The 18,423-nt window shown below is 38.6% G+C and overlaps 2 protein-coding genes and 1 long non-coding RNA gene across 8 annotated transcripts in view; 1 reads left to right on the top strand and 2 right to left on the bottom strand.

The window, feature by feature from the left end:
- Nucleotides 1–1,687: 1,687 nt before the first annotated feature.
- On the bottom strand, nt 1,688–5,544 carry LOC117826571 (cornifelin homolog). 5 transcript variants are annotated; one of them, XM_034702728.1, is made up of 6 exons: nt 5,197–5,544; nt 4,772–4,785; nt 4,261–4,297; nt 2,754–2,837; nt 2,419–2,606; nt 1,688–2,071 (listed from the first exon to the last, which is right to left on the bottom strand). In XM_034702728.1, exons 2-6 carry the CDS (start codon nt 4,778–4,780, stop codon nt 1,871–1,873), a joined length of 519 nt encoding a protein of 172 aa, XP_034558619.1. In that variant the 5' UTR covers nt 4,781–4,785; nt 5,197–5,544; the 3' UTR covers nt 1,688–1,870. The 5 variants fall into 5 exon arrangements, with proteins under 5 accessions (XP_034558619.1, XP_034558629.1, XP_034558611.1 ...); XM_034702738.1 differs by lacking the exon at nt 5,197–5,544 and having other exon boundaries at nt 4,674–5,164; XM_034702720.1 differs by lacking the exon at nt 5,197–5,544 and having other exon boundaries at nt 4,772–5,164.
- LOC117826612 lies at nt 4,668–8,984 on the top strand. Its single transcript, XR_004634069.1, has 2 exons — nt 4,668–4,802; nt 8,225–8,984. It is a non-coding gene; the product is annotated as an uncharacterized LOC117826612 (long non-coding RNA).
- The window catches only part of ttc22 (tetratricopeptide repeat domain 22), a 52,705-nt gene continuing 41,394 nt past the window's right edge, over nt 7,113–18,423 (bottom strand). Inside the window, exons 3-11 of one of the 2 annotated variants that reach the window (XM_034702664.1) lie at nt 12,337–12,457; nt 11,974–12,260; nt 10,357–10,657; nt 10,187–10,242; nt 9,979–10,103; nt 9,655–9,773; nt 9,194–9,355; nt 8,795–8,947; nt 7,113–8,708 (exon numbers count right to left, since the gene is read on the bottom strand). In XM_034702664.1, the coding sequence (XP_034558555.1) occupies nt 8,172–8,708; nt 8,795–8,947; nt 9,194–9,355; nt 9,655–9,773; nt 9,979–10,103; nt 10,187–10,242; nt 10,357–10,657; nt 11,974–12,236 (1,716 nt within the window). In that variant the 5' untranslated portion in view covers nt 12,237–12,260; nt 12,337–12,457 and the 3' untranslated portion in view covers nt 7,113–8,171. The remainder of the gene's footprint in view (nt 8,709–8,794; nt 8,948–9,193; nt 9,356–9,654; nt 9,774–9,978; nt 10,104–10,186; nt 10,243–10,356; nt 10,658–11,973; nt 12,261–12,336; nt 12,458–18,423) is intronic. The other variant, XM_034702672.1, reaches the window with a different exon arrangement.

Here is an 18,423-nt window from a genome sequence, read left to right as displayed (position 1 = left end):
TAACCCTGATCATAACCCTAACCCTAACCTTAACCCTAACCCTTACCCTAACCCTAATCATAACCGTAACCATAACATAATCCTAACCCTAACCCCAACCCTAACCCCGATCATTACCCTAACCATAACCCTAATCATAACCCTAATCATAACCGTAACCATAACCCTAATTATAACCCTAACCATAACCCTAATCATAACCCTAATCATAACCGTAACCCTAATCATCATTTGGCTTTGTTTTTGACATGGAAAACTTTTACGTTTTTTTTAATGATTAATCGATAATTGATTGTTAACTTTTCCAAAGATAGATGATGGAAAATACTTGAAATTTGCATCCCCTAGTCGTAGAATAGGATGCAATAATAATCATGGCCGAATGATATAGTTAATAGAACTTGGCTACTTGGTAAGGTGTAGAAAAAATGTGCAGTCCATTTGTAGCCTCCAAGGCAGTTACTAGTGATTTGTTTGTAAACGTTCAAATTATTTAGCAGTGCCCCTTTACTTGGGCATATGTTGAGCATGGTTGTGGTTTGCACGCCTAAGCTTAAAGCATTTCATGGGCCCATTTTTAAACATAAGATAAATAATCTTGAATGGTCATGCCATATGCGTTTTCAGGTGTGTTAATGTGTTTATGGATTTCTGGGGATTATTAGCTGAACGACAACGGGATGTTGCTTTAAAATGAAAATAAATGCGTCTGTGTGAGTGTTTTTTAATTACAACGTCGACCGTGGACAGGGACAGACATCAGCTGTTCTGGTCCTGTCAAAAAAGTAGCTCAGTAGGGGGCCCAAGTGTTTTACATTTGAAAGCCATTATTTCACTACTAACTCTTACAATGAAGCAGAAACTGTTACATTTTTAAGTTATTCTGCTAGCAGAATAGCAACTTTGCTAACCTGAAACAAATGCCTCCAGTTCACTGTATGTTGATGCTGTTAATCTACTTTCTGGAAGTTTTTCCTTGAAAAACTGAAAGTCCATTTCATGAGTCCACAAGCTAATTAGCTAGCTAGCCACCTGTCCAAGAGGTTCAGGATAAATGACAGTCTTATTAGTTGATACCTGTTCCCTCTGCTCCTTCCTCCAGGAGTGTTATCAGAGTTGTTGATAAAACATACGTTTTTTATTTCATTTATGTGTTTATCCCTGTTCTCATATATTTATGCATTTACATTGTACCTTTGTGCCAGTGCCTAATGACATTTATTGTGTGTTTTCAGACTCCAATATAGAAGAAATAAATACTGTTGACCTTACCTCAGCTTAAACAAATCCCTATCTCGTCTGTCATACCTGTATCCTGCTAAACATAGAAAGGACTAGCCCTACTTACCTCTTCAACAGCATAGTGTAAGGGCTATAGACAATAAAGATAAGGTTTTATAAAAAAAAAAAACATTGATCAGGAAATTCTGATGGTTAAAAAATCCTTAATGATGGTATTTCTGGTTTAAAATTATTTGTGCTGTGCATCTTCACTAAGATGTAAAAGAAAGATATTTCATGTAAATACAGATTTAATACAATAATCACTAACAGGTTTCTTTCTAACAAGTCTTTCAGAGGGTCAGTCAAAAACAGACAGACACAATTCTGTGTATTATTTATTTATCAATACTAACCTAATCAATTCCTCAACATACATGTAAACCTACAATAAATCATTTTGAGAATACATATACATTAGTTCAATTTTACTGAGTGATTGTTAAAAATAAAAACTTATCATACTATATTGTGCCGAAATTTACCCAGCATGCTCTGAGGTAAAACATCTACACCTACATAATTCAATTCACATTACACATCAAATTTCCTTCACATGGCAGAACAGACCAATCACAATCCACAAAGATCAGTATGAGTTCATGATGATTCCAGGCTGGCCCATAAATCCAGAAGGAGGAGCGTTTCCAGGAGCCATCATCATTGGAGGAGGCTGCACATTGACGATGACAGTGGGGTTCTTCTTTCGGTATTTCAGCTCACGATTCATCTGACACCAGGAGCACCACTCACAGAAACAGGATGTGGCGATGTCCCTACAGAGCGAGCCCTGTGGAGTACCAAGCAGATCAATTATGCTGTTTTAGCTGCATTCCTCAGCTATTATCTGATGTCTTTCAGTGCGTCAAATTATGTTTCTATAACCTCAAGAAGAGTAAACTTTTTTAACCAAACCCAATAACAGGGAGGGAGATAGCATATGGTATTAAAATGATCTATAAATGTAAATCTAAAAACCTTTAAGAGCTTTGCTTTGACATCCCAAACTGATATCAGGTGCAAACACATGAACCCAGGTTAACTCTCACATGCAACAGGTGTCTAATTTGTGTTGCTTGTTGTGAGCTCCATGTTTATATGTGTTATAGTACATGAATACTTGACTTTCTTATTTACCTTGATTCCATATCTGTGTCGAATGCCAACCCTCACAGACAGGGCAGCAGGAGGCACACACAGAGGTAACCCACAGGCTGCTGTTATAGCAGGACTGAATATGTCACACAGCGGCAGACAGCGGTTGTCTCCAAATTTCCCTGAAACTGTGCAGGCAAGGCAAGGGCAGCACCAGAAACCATAGCAGCCTGGAAACCACAACAGATTTACTTAATATTATAGAGGTTACGAAAAGCTGTGGCTTAGATTAGCTGAACAGAACTTCTAGCTTCACAAAGTTATATAAAAAATTTGAAATTGATTATGTTATTGAAAGTAGTCGCACTGATTCTTACATGTACTCATGTCATCACAACAGTCAAAGAGGGTGGTGTTCCAATCTGTCGGGGGAAGTGTTGCAAATGCCATTTTGAATTCTCCTGCAAACACAGAGCAATTAACACGTTAGCATAAATATAAAGGTTCAGCAAGAAACGCAGTAAACTAGGTTTAGAGAACATTTTTACAACAAAGTCATCACATCAAATTATATTTTATATTGCCTTGTGGTAATAACTTGAGTAGAATCTCTAAATATACACATCTATCATTAAATAAAATAAAGAATAAGTCTGTTAAATTGTAAAGAACATTACAATAGTCTGCCAAATATCTCATGGATGTTTTCAGATATGCCCCTTTGTACTTTTCTGAAGAATATTGAATGTAGAAAACAATGCTATATGTGGTTTATTATAGTTTAAGAATTTTAAATAACACTTTTAATGAAGTATTTGCACTAATGAAACACCTTGATAACTCGGTGGAAAAGAAAACTAAGGGCCCCTTCCCATATATATGGATATTCAATGATTTATCTTTGTGGGCCCTTCTCATATAAAGGTCCTCTATGCTCAGTAAACCTGTGTTAATGTCAAAATAAAGTTATAAAATGTTTGAAATACGAAAAATATCTGTACTGATACTTTTCTGTTGATGTGGAGGACTTAATATTACATCTTTTAACTTGAAAACCCTTACTGTTGTCGGCTGTGTGTGTGTTTTATAACAATGCAATGTTGTAATTGTGACCTGCCAAGGGACTGCAGATGTGAATTAGCTTTAAGATAACTCTAGTATAATGCACCAAATGGTAATATTTATGTTCAATATTTTAAATGGTTCATTTATAAATAAATATAATAATAATAATTAAAAATAATAAAATAAAATAAAATAAATAAAAATACAATAAGGTGACCTCATGAATAGAGTAATGGAAGGCTATGATCGTGTTGTATAAGCAATGAGCTGCAGCAACGCCTACTTGACTTCTCGTGCCCTCATTCTCTGTAAACATCTAGATAGACAAGCTTTCTCTCCCCTCTAAGACATCTCTAAGAATCACAGCAGTACTGCAAACAATCACAATCAGAGTGAATGATAATTAGCCATCCATTGTCACTTTAAATAAAAACACCAGAAACAGATTGGTGACAAAAATGTATCTACACTGCTGAGTGACCTAAATTGGCCTTTTATAGGCCATGCATACATTAAGGAACACCCTGATTTAAAAAAAACAACCCACATTTGTAATCAACTAGCTGCTTGAATGTTGAAGAAACTTTCCAATGTGTTACTACATTCTATAAGCATCAACGTAAGAACTCAAATTGGCTGGAACATGACTAACGCAACCTGTCAGATACATCAACAAGTCAACTATTTCACTCTTTTTTTGAACCTCCTTTCTTCTGGATCATGCGAGCCTCCAAAGTGTAAAATTAACCTTTAACTTTGTCCTACTTTTCAGGTGAAAATCAGATACACTTCAAATCAAATCCAACAATCTGACCTTACCTGATGAAGCTTTGAGCCTTGTCGTCACCTGTGAAAGCTTTTAAAGAATAGTTCTCGACTTAGGAGTGGCATCACATATGTGAGCATGTTGAGCAAGTGTGCACAAACAATGCTGCAGAACCTGACCCAGAGACAACTCATAGCAGCAGTGCACAGTTTAGAGTGATGCCTCCATTGTTTTCAAATTAATACAGGAGTGGCGAGTAAACACAGTTTCAAAATAGCAGTAGGAGAGTCATGCTCACACACAAACACCAACGTCTTCTATTTTTCAATCCCAACACAAAGCTGATATTTTCCTTGACTCACTGGTCAGACTGGTGAGCGCATATGAAAGGGTCACATTCCTTCACATTAGCATCACAATAGATCAGAACAATCAGATCAGAAGGTGATCAAAAGTTGATCCAAACCTCGTAGTGTCAGTGCAGCTTATTTGACATTAAGATCTTTCTCCATTGGCACAGACAGGCTGATAAATTGGTAACCAGAGGAAAGAAATGACACCCACCTTGTTCATGGAAACTATTTTCCTCAGGGCAGTAAGTGCAAAAGGCTTCACATAATTGAGGGGTACCTGATATTCATTTTAACTTCATTACTTGGGGCTAAACAAAAAACTGAAACACAATATGTTTAATCCAGAGAGGTACCAGCTACGTATATTACATATTAAAGCAGCATTGTTGAATAATTTGATGAGCCACAAGCTATTCCTGCCAATGCTAGCATTTAGGCAATTCCTTGCTAACATTACTTAGACATGAAGTATGTTAATTAATTATTTGTTTTTAACTTAAATGAAATTGGTTGAAGAAAAACATCTTTGACAACCAGTTAGCTACAATCAGACAGCAGATAATGCTATCAACAGAGCAACTCTTAGCTAACATTATGCAGCTAGAAAATATTATTTTCTTTAATATATTAGCTTACAATAAAAGCCTTTTCGACGGAGTTGTGAAATTTCTGATTATTAATTAGCTTTAGTTGGCTGGCAAACTAAATTGCCTAGCTAGCAAATGGATGGATGCAAATGTAAGTTCCTGTTTAAATGTGACTAGTGGGTTAGCCTAACCTAGCTAAAACTAACTAGCAAGTGGGTATTACATAGTTGTGTGTTCCAAACTTCAGTTGTGTTAACTAGCTTTGAATAGGGTACTAATTTCAAGATAGTTAGCTCCTTGCTACTTCCTAGCTAATAATAGATGCTACTGTATGCAGTTGTTTAACTGGGGTCATCCCTATGTTCCCACAGCCCTATGCTGCCACATTTCTAGGACATTTCCAAACATACACTACCAGTCAAAAGTTTGGAAACACCTTCTCATTAAAGGGTTTGTATTTATTTTTATTATTTGAAACACTGTAGATTAATACCAAAGACATCAAAACTATGAAATAACATATATTGAATTATTTAAAGTGTTAAACAAACCAGAATATGTTTTAGATTTTAGATTCTGTAAAGTAGCCCCCTTTTTCCTTCATGACAGCTTTGCACACTCTTGGTATTCTCTCAGTCTGCTTCATGAAGTGGTCTCCTGGAATGGTTTCTGATTAACAGAGCCTTGTCAAGAGTTCATTTGTAGAATGACTTGCCTTCTTAATGTGTTTGAGACCATCAGTTGTGTTGTTCAGAGGTAGGGTTAGCACACAATGGATTGCCCTATTTGACTACTGTTATAATCCAGATTATGGCAAAAACAGATTATTTCATAGTTTTGATGTCTTCAGTATTAATCTACAATGTTGAAAATAAATAAAACAAATAAAAACCATTGCATGAGAAGGTGTGTCCAAACTTTTGACTGGTAGTGTAGGTCTTGTGTTCCTACATTTCCCTTCAATTAAAGCCCTATCCTCCCTCAAGACTTTTTGGAAGCACCAGATTAAGCTAAAAGATACATTCTGGGTCTGTAGTCCATTGCTACTGGATAATAGGTTAGGTGTAACTGGCTACCAAATTGGGAGAAAGGGGGATTCAAATCTGATACAAATGTATAGAAAAGGAAATGTGGGAACAAAGAGACTAATTTTTTTTGGGGGGGGGGGGGGGGGGGGGGGGAACTTAGAAATGTAGGAACAAAGGCACGCTCCTGTTTAACTGTAACAAGTCATTAGAGATGTGGCTTTGAAAGTTTTGTTCCATGTGTTGCTTTAACTTGAAGAAGTTCAATCTGGATTGCTCTGTGCTATGTACCAGCCGCATGTTTACATTCTCCTTTCAGCACAGTACTTCTCTAAATTTTGCAGTTTTGCGACTCTAAGTGAGTTGTTAAAGTCACATGCCTATACGTACCTTTACGGTGTCACTTGTTGCTTTCATCATTCCTCCAGCCCATAATAGACATTCACAGTCTTTATTATGTCTTACTTCTTTGGCTTTACGTACGTAATGAACCTCATTAGTCCATGAATTGTACTGTTCAAACTAAGCATATAGTATCTTTACTGTCTGATTAGCTTACAGTTTTCTAATAATATGCAAAATTAATTTTACAAGCAAATACTCTTACTTTACCTTGTGTCAATCACCCTCAGTCATGTCACATACTTTGTTGTAAATGATAAATGGACTTCTTTCTGACCGCTCAAAGCGCTTGTACACTGCTCGTCACATTCACCCATTCACACCACATTCACTCAATGAGGGACCATCAATATTAGCTAATCGCATTCATACACATTCAAACAGCTGAAGCAATTTAGGATTCAGTGTCCTGCCCAAGGACACTTTTGCATTTGATTGCAGGAACCCCTATCTTCTGACTGAGAGTTGAGCGACTCTACCACTGCGCCCTGTGTTGTGTTGTTGTGTTTTATATAAAAGGAAATAAACACACAAGGGCTGCTTCTCTTCTTCTCTCTTTTATACATGAAAATAGGCTTCTTTTGATGCTTAACCTCCAATTACACAAGGAAGTCCTCCAAACCCAAAGGGCAATGAGCTAAGTCAATAGATTACTATATTGATGACTGAAATCAACAAAGGGTTTTGTGTATTTTAGTTGTAACACTTTTGTTCACTATCTTTATTTTTCACACTACAAAATCAAACATTGTTTAATCAATATACACTTGGCTAAACTAATATGTGGTGTCAATATTGGCAGCAGGCATAAATGTCTGACACAAACTGGAACAGTTATTCTCTTTTTTCTCAACAGCAGTCTAAAATGAAGACATGTTCTAAAAGTGTTTTAAACCTCACTGGAGAGAATACATGTTTTCCACTCAAAGACTTCCTCTCATGGTATTGTGATGATACTGGTGAAGTACTCTTTCAAACACACTGATTGAAAGTCACCATGAGTTGGTGTCCAGTTGGATTGAGATCTGGGTTACATATTTACACTCAATAAAGCATTAAGTGCAACGAATGTAGGTGTTGAAATGTTATAATTAATTTGTCACATAACCATATTAAAAATCTTTTTTACACCAACATCTTATTTTCATCAACTAAGCACCATCTTAACTGTGTTTACCCCCACCTGCTGGTTTTCAGGGTGGAGTATTTACAGTAAGTGTTCCAGTGATGGTGCAGTATTTGTATTTCAACTCTTAACTCAAAGAGCCATGAATGTTTCTTTTAGATACGCCTAACCTCCCTTTCTTCAAGTCAATAATGCTCTCACAAGTTATGACCATCCTTTTTATACAAACCTTACATTTCCAACCAGCTCTTAATCATAAAACATGCTTTAAGTATCCTTTGCTGTAATACTATAACTGTAGGTTACTCTGTCGATCCCACATTTCCTGAAGTTTTTCACGTTCATTAGATAGATTCAATTTGCAGCTTCAGAACATACAGTTACAGAACAGACAGTGTATTTATAGCGCTTGCTAGTTCATTTTTGTCATTAATAACTGTGCCAGAATATCTATTAAATGCACACTTTGCTTCATGTAACAGAGTAAGACTTTGATATTGGTCTCTTCTTATTAATTTGTTTAGGCACCACAGTGTCCAGCAGCCTCCTCACCAGGCTCAGTCTGCAGGTCTTGATCAGAGCCCGTGATAACTCTGTCACCTCTGCTGTGTGAGACCTGTACAGGCATCGAAGCTCAGCTTTCACAGTGTCTGCAGGGTACCTCTCCTCTGCCTTTTTCACTGCCTGCTCCAGCTGTGTGGTGGCATGGACGGGGTCAGGGCCTCCCTGCATGAACAGAGCAAGGAGAGCCTGTAGGAGGCAGCGCAGAGCTGTGGTGTCCATGCTTGCAGGTCTCTCCAGCTCCATAGCCCGTTTGAAGCAGTCTGCAGCATTCTGCTCCTCGCCTTTCAACAGGAGGCAGCGTCCACGGAGCACATGGAGGTCCGGCAGGCTGTCACTCAGCTCAAACTGTAGAGCATGAGACAGACTCACCAGAGCACAGTTCACTGCCCCTTCATCCACCAAAAGACTCTCCTGCAGGGCATCTACACCCATGTAGTAGTAAACCTGAAGGGAAGGAAATGATTCATCTGAAAACCCTGTGACTGTAGGAAATCCATTCATGTTGCTCATGAGTAGCAGTTTGTGTTTACCTGTGCCATTCCCAGGTGAGTCCGCAGACACGGGCGTACAGTCAGAACCTTGTCCAAGTCTTTTCTGGCCTCAGTTAGCTTCTGGCGGTCTGGGATTCCACCATTACCCTGTTTTGCAATCTCCAGATCCCGGATGTAGAGCATCATATTGATCTAAAAGGAACACCTTAATAAACATGTGTACAATGCACCATTTTTGGAAGTCCTTATTATTACTTTCCAGTTTTGTTTTGAGTTAGAAATGATTCTATTACTTTAAAAATATTAAAAAAATGTAAAAATAACAGCATGCACCAAAATAAACACATTGAGTTGCCACATGTCAAAGATTTAGTGCACAAATATCAGTCTTACATCAGTTTAAATAGGTGCATTTACTAATGATAGGTGCTGCAGTACCTTTGCACGCGTGCAGTAAGCCTGCCAGTTGAGCTCTGGGTCTGGGAGGACGTTCAGGGCCATGTTGCAGATCCCTGTGGCCATCTCATGTTTGCCCAGCAGGAAGAAGATCTTTGCCAGAAAGTTCAGGGTGAATGCATCATCACTGGCCAGGTTTATGGCCTGAGAACATAGACAATGAAGAGGAGGAACTTAGTCAAATGCCTGTTTTGGTTAGCAGTGAGGATGTGATGTCTGTTCTGGGACTCTAACAGCCAGGTCCCTTCTGTGCATGCCTCGGCCGCACAAGCAAAACATGTCAGAGCAAAAGGAGGCGGTCTCATTGCTTCATATCTCACAGTGGGTGGAAATGAAGACACGCTGTCCTGTCTTAATGCTCAACATACATTGTAACCTAATAATGTTGCTCCATAGCACAGCCTGATAGTTGGTGAAGGATCTAAAAGTGTGGGTGAACTCACAGTTCCGTAGCAGGACAGAGGATCAGAGGCGGAGTAGCCACAGTCGTGTATGGACATGGGCACCGTGCTGAACTCCTCCTTCCTTTCCAGCATGAGGCCGACATAACACCAGGCAAGAGCTGAGAGGAGACATCAGAATCAGATATTTGAACAGGTTGTACCCTCAAGCTTGTTTTTATCTCTTAGATTAAAGACGGTGAGTTGTACCTATGAAAAAAAATCTTACAACATATTTTGATTTAATCTTAAGGCCCAAAGATTGTAGCACCTAAACCTAACACCAGCAGCACTGCAAATGCAACAAATGGAGGGAGGGAAACATACCATGTTGACCTTTGTTTTGTGTCTTCTCAGACTGTAATGATTCTTTAAGGAGTCTCAGTCCTTTATTGAAGTGAGAAAGTCTGGAGTACTCAGAGTCCTCTTTGGTCTTTACTATGTCGTCGAGTCTGAAGGGAGAAAATAAAGAGGTCGAGGTTCATACTCACACACGAAGTAGTGCAGTGATTATTTTTAGATTGCAGTTTTGTACCTTATGTAGATGGTTGCCATTTTAAAATACCAGCTACGCTTTTCTTCCAACGGTATCTGAAAAACAGTGACATATACAGGAAGTTGGTTATTTGGGACTTAGTATGTTTGTGAATAAGAAGTGTAGGGCTTCATTCTGAGTATAACTGTGTGTGAATGTTTCCTCCTCACCAGATCCCCCCCATAGTCCAGGGCTCTTTTGTACAGTATCAGTGCTGCCGTCAGTCTCTCCCTCAGGTCTTCCTCAGCGTCCAGCTCCACATCGTAAGGATACACGTAGGCTTGTTCAGCCAGGCAGCGGGACGCCAGGACCCGGGTCTCCTCCTTAGAGGCCTCACCTGCATCTAACCCCATGAGTTGGGACACTTTCTCCACGCATTCCCCCGCATCCACCTCCCTCCTCAGCTTGTCATAGACGTAGCCCAGGTTGGCCCAGGCATTGAGGTTACCAGGGTCTTCTTTACAAATGCTCCTGAAAGCAAACAGAGATAGTGGGGTTAGCGACGCGACCATCAATGTATTTTGTTGTGAAAGTTGCTGGAAAACAGTTAGTTATATTTCATCCTTTTTTTGACAAGAACACTCAAACAGACTAAAAATGGATCACCAGGGAATAATGAATAATGTTCATTGTCCTCAGCGGTTAAATCCTGCTAAATCCGGTTGCATTACCATGAAGTTGACCCTCAGGAGGAAAGTGTTACAATACATTAATATCAGCTCTGAAAACTGAAACAATTTTCAGTTCTGCTGATTACTTTTACATATTTATACATACATACATTAAATTGCTAAAACCTCTATCAGCCTCAGCTTTATTTGTGTTGAGTGCTAATTAGCTGCTTTTAATTTTGAGTAATTCATTTTTAGCCCTGGACTTATTATTATTATTATTATTATTATTATTATTATTATTATTATTATTATTATTATTATTTTAACATAATTTACTTATATTTTATATTTAGTTATCTATTTATTTCTTGTATTTATATAATCTTTTTAACTTAAACAAATTTTTAATTTAGCTTTTTCCCATATTTATTTTATTGCATTGATTTTATTTTATTTTCAAGTATTTTTTATGAGTATGCTTTTTATTATTTTACCCATTTCTGTTGTTTTCTTTCACAGTTCTTTTGTGAAGCACTTTAGGCTGCATGCTTGTATGTATGAAAAATGCTATATAAATAAAGTAGGGAACATAAATGTGCTAACATGCCTAAGAATGTGGACATGGTAAACACACATCAACATGAAGCATTGTCCTGTGGGCATGTTAGCAATTAGCTGGAGGCACTGTATGCTAAAGTACAGCTTCAAAGAGCTATTAGCTTACCTTTAGAGCTGTAAGAGGTATCTAACCACTGATCCATGCTGGTTCATATAATTTATTTGATCTTTATACATCTTTGTTGAAATTATTGCTGTATACCAAACAAGCTATTTGTTACCTAGCTTAACGTACAACAATGTGTTAGTTATGCAACATAGCTCATTAATGATATTGTCAACTAGATAAAGAGTTGATGGTTTTACTTTATTTGCTGGCAGTTTTTAAATGTAATTTTTCCCTTTCCTGCTACTGACCATTCAATCGTGGTTCTGTGTTACCTCTCAGAGTTTAACTAAAGACACATTGTTCAATAGTAGAGCGATAAATGAGCTTAAGAACACACCCAGAGTCAAGTTAAGTAGAAACATGCATCACAAGTTTATCAAGTTGAGTCCTCTTGCTTGGTTGAGAATACTGAATAAGCAGCGTTTCCAATGATGGTGTCCCCTCACCTGAACATTTCCTCTGCTGTGTCCAGCTGTTCCAGATGAAAGGCCAGCAGGCCCAGCAGATTTCTGACGGCGTACAGTAGACACCCAGCCTCAGCCTCCAGCTCTCCTCTCAGACTCTCCTGTTTCAGGTAAGTGTCCCTGAGTCTCAGCTTCACTGGCCCCACAGGATCACAGTTCAGGTTGAGCTCCAGGTGGAAGTGACCAGGGATGTAGTCCATGTCCTCCATGAGAGACTCAATGTCCTCTGTGCTGTCTCCCTCCATGGCCTCCTTCTCCACCTCCTCCACCTGATAGAAAATAGAAAAGTCAAAAACAAATCTGCTTGTCTTTTATATTTTTGCTTTGAATCCTGCAGAGAACTACCTGTCTTCCTGAGCCTACAGTTGAATCTGTTGTGAAATAATCCAACCACCCACTCTTCTTGTCACGTTGCAGACAGGTTGGGCAGGTTTGACTTGGGAGTGACAGGGAGTGGAGTGTATAGCTAAGGGGGAGATAGTGTTTAGCTCTGGATACATTTTTCAAAGCTTTATTATCCAAAAATTATTAAATTAAAGTCCCACATTTGATTCTCATCCGTGAATTGTTACCCATTGTCCCTATTTTCTTTTCTCCCCTCAAAAAGGTGATTGCATTTCTTTGAGTTGTCTTGTTGTGGCTTTTTTCTTCTTCTTTTACCCTTCAACAGAGGCACCAGAAGACATTTCTTAAAGTCCACTTTGACAGGTTGATATTTGTGTCTTGAGTTGTGTAAAAATGTTTTTGAAGCTTTGTTTGTACCTCTCTCTGAGTCGGCAGAAGCTGCCAAAAGAATGTGAACCACCAGGATCAGAGTGATTAAAACACTGAAGGAAGCTCCGTGAAACACTGTTTCTACTTCATGTAACTACTTTAGATGAAAAAACTCCAAATCAGGAATTCACTCAAATTAGAAAAATGGAGAAACATGTTCTGCATGGTGACATCTTGACAGAACATGTAAACAGCTTGAAGAGGTATGTACTCCACAAAGAGATCAACGAAAACAAACATTGTCTGTGAGTCTTAATTTTCATGCGAGTCACTGAGCTGTCTCACAAGATCAGATAAACACAAGATAAGCACATTTTTGTTTCTGATTACTGTCGTGTTCATATCCATTCTCTTCCACCAGAGGGAAAACTTGCATTATGATAAACTAGACTGACAGGAGAACTAAAGGAGAGAGTGTTTAGTGTTATAAGTCTTGGATGAAATGCCTTGTATCAGCTGGCTTTACAGACCCACATCAAACGTGTTTCCCCAAACAAATGAAGGTGTTCTAAAAACAGGGGCATTTTTCCACAAAGACTCAGTTTAAAGCGGTTTAAAGAGACCTTTTCAAACATGCTTCAAGAGAGATCAGCCGACAGCTGTGGGCAACATTAGCCTAAATCAACATCAAACAAGCCCAGCAGCATTGCATTTAGTGGGACTTAAAGTGGATAGCAAAAGTCTACACACCCCTGTCAAAATGCCAGGTTTTGTGATGTAAAAAAAAGAGACCAAGATAAATCATGCCAGAACTTGGTCCACCTTTAATTTGACCTATAACGTGAAAAATTAAATTCAAAACAATTTGAAATATTTCAGGTGGAAGAATAAAAAATAAAACACTAATATGTGTACACACCCTTTAACTAATAATTTTTTGAAGCATCTTTTGCTTTTATTACAGCACTCAGTTTTACTGGTAGGAATCTATTAGCATAGCACATCTTGATGTGGCAATATTTGCCAGTTCTTCTTTACAATAAAGCTCCAAATCCATCAGATAGTGAGAGCATCTCCTGTGCACAGCCCTCTTCAGATCACCCCACAGATATTGTATTGGATTCAGGTCTGGACTCTGCTGGGCCATTCCAAAACTTTAATCTTGGTCTGCTGAAGCCATGCTTTTGTTGATTTGGATGTATGCTTTGTTTCGTTGTCGTGTTGAAAGGTGAAATTCCTCTTCATCTTCATCTTTCTAATGGAAGCCTGGAGGTTTTGTGCCAAAATGGACTGGTGTTTTTAACTGTTCATACTTCCCTCCACCTTGACTAAGGCCCTGGTTCCAGCTCAAAGCATGATGCTGCCACCACCATGCTTCACTGTGGGTCTGGTGTTCTTTATGTGATGTGCAGTGTCGTTTTATGCCAAACATACTTTTTGGAATTCTTTGGAGCACAAAATTCTCCACTTCAAGGTTTAAAGGTGCTTCAAAAAATCTCTCCATGAAAGGGCATCCTGGCCAGCATTTTCTCCACCTAAAAGACTCCTTAAAGGGCACGCCTAAAGAAATTCAGCATGTTTTCTTCACTAGTGGGTACTAAAACACACATTGTCCAATATCAGAGTACCCTATAGAGGTCACTTTATCACATTTTCTCCACTGGAAGGGCACCACTGAAGGCACTTCATCAAATTTGCTATAAAGAAAGATCACCCTTCCTCATATTTTCTCCAGAAGAAGTGGGTACTTAAAGGTGACATATTACACTCTTTTTCATAAAAAAAAAATATATTGGTCTGAGAGGTCCCCAAAACATGTCTTTAAAGTTTATGCTCAAAAAAACACTTTGAAATCAGATTTTGGCATGCCTTTAAACCCTTCCTTTTCAGCCCTGCTCAGAACAGGCTGTTTTCTGTGTCTGTGCCTTTAAATGAGAATGAGCTCTCTGACCCCTCAGGAAGTGGATGTGGCCTCGGCTCTCCAGCACGTTGATCTAATGTTTACATGTTGGCTGAATATACACGGCTGCTCACAGACCCGCGTTACTTCAACCCTCTGAATTTGATCCAGAATCTGATCCTGACGGAGAGGCGCCTGTAGCAGGACCTTTCTGAACGATTGGTCACAGATTTGTGTTTCTTGTTGTTTTATTTATCAGTATGTCGACGTGTGTCCTGGTACACAACGACAAACATGTAGCTATGTGGCTATGCTAACTAGCGCTAGCACTTTTCCATGAAAAATAAAAATCATCCATTAGATCTTCAAATCTGCAGACGTGGGGAGTAAAACTGACCTTTGTGTTTATTAAGACAGCCTACAACTAGCATGCCCCCCTCCTAAGCTCTTTGTCAGCACACGTGTGTGCAGGTAATGAAAAACAGAGGAGGGGTTGAGTTGTATTTTATACAGTCTATGGGCTGAACAAGCTCCAAGCTCTGACTTCCGTTACAGACTGGATTTTTTAAATACGTTTCCTCAACTGAAAGGCCAGCCAGGGAGCTTTTGTTAAGTTTTCTTCAATACATGGTACTCTTTAAGGCACATCCTCAGGATTTCTATACTGCATGGGCACTCTTATGTGGAATTTATCCAAAATGGGTGCTGAGAGAGCACATATGTAATGTAATCCCCCCACTGAATCCATCAGTGAAAATACAGGAGAAAAAACACCTTAAAATATGTTTAATAATTCAAAACAGTTCATTTCAGGTATGACTCAGATTCTTTGAACAGTTGAGGAGAAAAAAGCACCTTGGAGGAAAGAGGAGTGAGTGTCTGAAAAAGGAATTGGCAAGAAGAGACCACAGCTGGCAGCAGTGAAGCATCAGCTCACAGATCTCACAGGTCATGGAGAGGACAGGCGTTCACAAACATGAGACTTCTTTTTCTTATGTGGCTAGAAACTTGATCACCTGAATCAAACCCACACAAACACAAAGGGAACATGCAAACCCACACACGAATGCCTCAGTGAGCAGTGATGAACCACCTCTCCAGCCTGTGATTCACTCAGATGGACCTACTACCAGAGTGTGTGTCATAATGTGTGTTTAGCTCTGCAAATTTGCCTCCTCGTGGGCAGCTTTTCCATTTGTACAATGTGGGTGTACAGAAAACTGAAACATTTTTCTCCTCTCTGCAACCGTTGCCATGGTGGCGATCCTCGATACGAGGCTGATTGCATGGTAACATAATGATTACAGATGCTTGTTTGTATGACTCTGCAGCTTTGAAGCCAAAGACAGTATTTGAAACACCATTTTGATCATTCGGGCTCCAATTTAGGTAGATTTTGCATCTGAGCAGCGAAATGACAACAACAAATGTGTTACAGGAAAAATAATGACCTCTCATAACCCCTGTAGCCTATATAGTACCCTCCTGTAAAGTAGGATTAGGATAAATGTCCCACATAAAGGTCCCTTTGCTGTCAAACTAACCCCTTTTTAACCTACTTCACCTCAGTGGGGTCTGTCTCAGTTTCTGGTTCACAGCACAGCAACACACAGACAGTCAGAGATAAGAGCAGAAATGGCAACCTTGCAGCATTAAAAGTCGTCTGGCATCCTTCTCTATAGAAACATTACATTTACACTGACAGGAGTATAGTTGGGTAGATTCAGGGCCCCTCACGAGATGTGACACTGAACACAAAAGATCATAGGATCACAGGAAAGCCTCATTAATCCAGACTTTATACCCTCCCTCTCTCTAGGCTTAGGTCTTCTCTGTTATTACTACCTTTGTTACACATTCACTATCTGGCTGTAAAAGCAATATTAAAAATTGAATTTAATGGTTGTATTAAGCTGTATGCTCCCATCTAAAGGAGCCTTAATTTGGATCAGTAGCCTTTATACCTCATCTGAAAGACAGATTCAGCCTTAATCCACTTCACATCCTGGATCCTGCTTTTAACGTTTTGATATTTAATGCTAATGCCCCCCTTTTTTGTTTTACCGCAGACACCCCTTTATCCTCCATTCCACCAGTGAACACTTGTGCATTCGATTAGTGCTCACGCTAAAGCCACTTCATCACCGTTGACTATGACTGTCTCTTCATTTTCAGTCAGCTTCTCTCTGAATGAATGTTCACATAAAAAGCTACTCTTCAGCTTCTCTGGGGTCTCTCTCTGACTGCAGATTTCACAGCTCAATGTGTCTTTGTACTTACTGCCTCTGTGTGAAAACAGGCGTTTATGGTTAGCATGCAGCAGTTTCAGACAATCTAGCAGAGCATGTTAAACAAAGATAACGACTGATGATAAGGGTTTGTATGGTTTCAACGTCCAAACTTGTATTTCACTGCAAGATTTAAAGTCTTCGGCGTTGTTGCTGCAACAAACAAGTACAAACCTCCAAAACTCTTTATTAGCCCTCATTAAACCAAAAATTAACTCATTCTGACACTGAAGAAATTTAAACCAGCAACTATTTTTGCTTTTGCTTGAAAATAACTGAATAATTTATGCAAAGGATGTACCTCACTCCTCTCCGCTTGAGTAAAAGTACCCTAACTCATCTTCTAAATGTTACAGATGGGAAAACATTTAAAGGTCAAAAGTAAATAAAGGCTATGTGCATTTACTCTATAGGACAGGTGCGTAGGAGAGAAGTGAGAAGAAGCACACAAAATTTTAGTTGCAAGAATCCCGCACACTGTCCAACTTGAAAATAAGAAGTGTAATGGCAACGTTTCAGTGCTAGACCTTCATCAGGCTAAAACCTGGTTGTTTGCCTGATCCACAGGGTTTGAGACAGAGTAAGTGCAATGAGAGTATTGTGATAGTCTTAAGTAACACAGACATCTGTCGTACCTCATTACACTGATTAGGCTCTTCATCTATCCCATCCTGTGGGGCTGCGCTCAGCTTTGTATTGACATGATTGGAAATCTCCACTCTTCATTCAAGCTTCTATAATTTCTACTTCAGCATGAAGTTGCAAAAATTAAAAGTTTAGTTTTTGATCAACCTGCAATTTTTTCCAAATGAGGAACAGCTTAAAGTAAAAATAAAAGTTATTTTTAATTTACAGAATAAGGAACCATGTAGCCTTATCTTTATGTTCAATAAGATCTCCTTATATGTTGAATTCAAGAACACAGTCTGTAGTATCTGTGCCACAGACTTTGTTCTGCTGTCTTTGTTCGCTGAAGAGATAATCATTACAACAGGAATACATGTATGTCTAAAATCTGTATATTTTTTCATGGGCAAGTTGGCAAATCTATTAGTGATGACTGTTTCCTTACTGTTGTCCGTCCTTACAATGATTATTCTATACATATATAAGGGACGGGAATACGACAATACACAGTGTAAAAATACAATTATATTAAAGGTAATAGTCATATATAACAAATATAAACAATATATAAACTTTCTACTTATGCACAGATAAACTTAGAAAGATAAGTATAATGGACTTCTCCAGATTCAAGATTCAAGAAAGCTTTATTGCAGAGTGAGCTTGCACACACAAGGAATTTGACATGGTGAATGGAACACTGATACTTAATAAGACAGTGAGGACACAACAAGACAGTAAGGGCAATAAATATATAAACCTTAACACAAACCTAAAAATTCTAAATACAAATAAAAATACTATCTGTCTATCTACAAAGAAAGGTTTAGAAGTACTTTTAAAGACATGAAATAAGTTAAATTAGCCTAAAACATAGAGCACGTGTAGTAGATGAATATAATA

This window comes from Notolabrus celidotus, chromosome 2 (genome assembly GCF_009762535.1).
Source record: "Notolabrus celidotus isolate fNotCel1 chromosome 2, fNotCel1.pri, whole genome shotgun sequence".
Classification (NCBI taxonomy): domain Eukaryota; kingdom Metazoa; phylum Chordata; class Actinopteri; order Labriformes; family Labridae; genus Notolabrus; species Notolabrus celidotus.
Note: the sequence above shows the minus strand (reverse complement) of the source record. Positions and strands in the feature narration are given on the sequence as shown.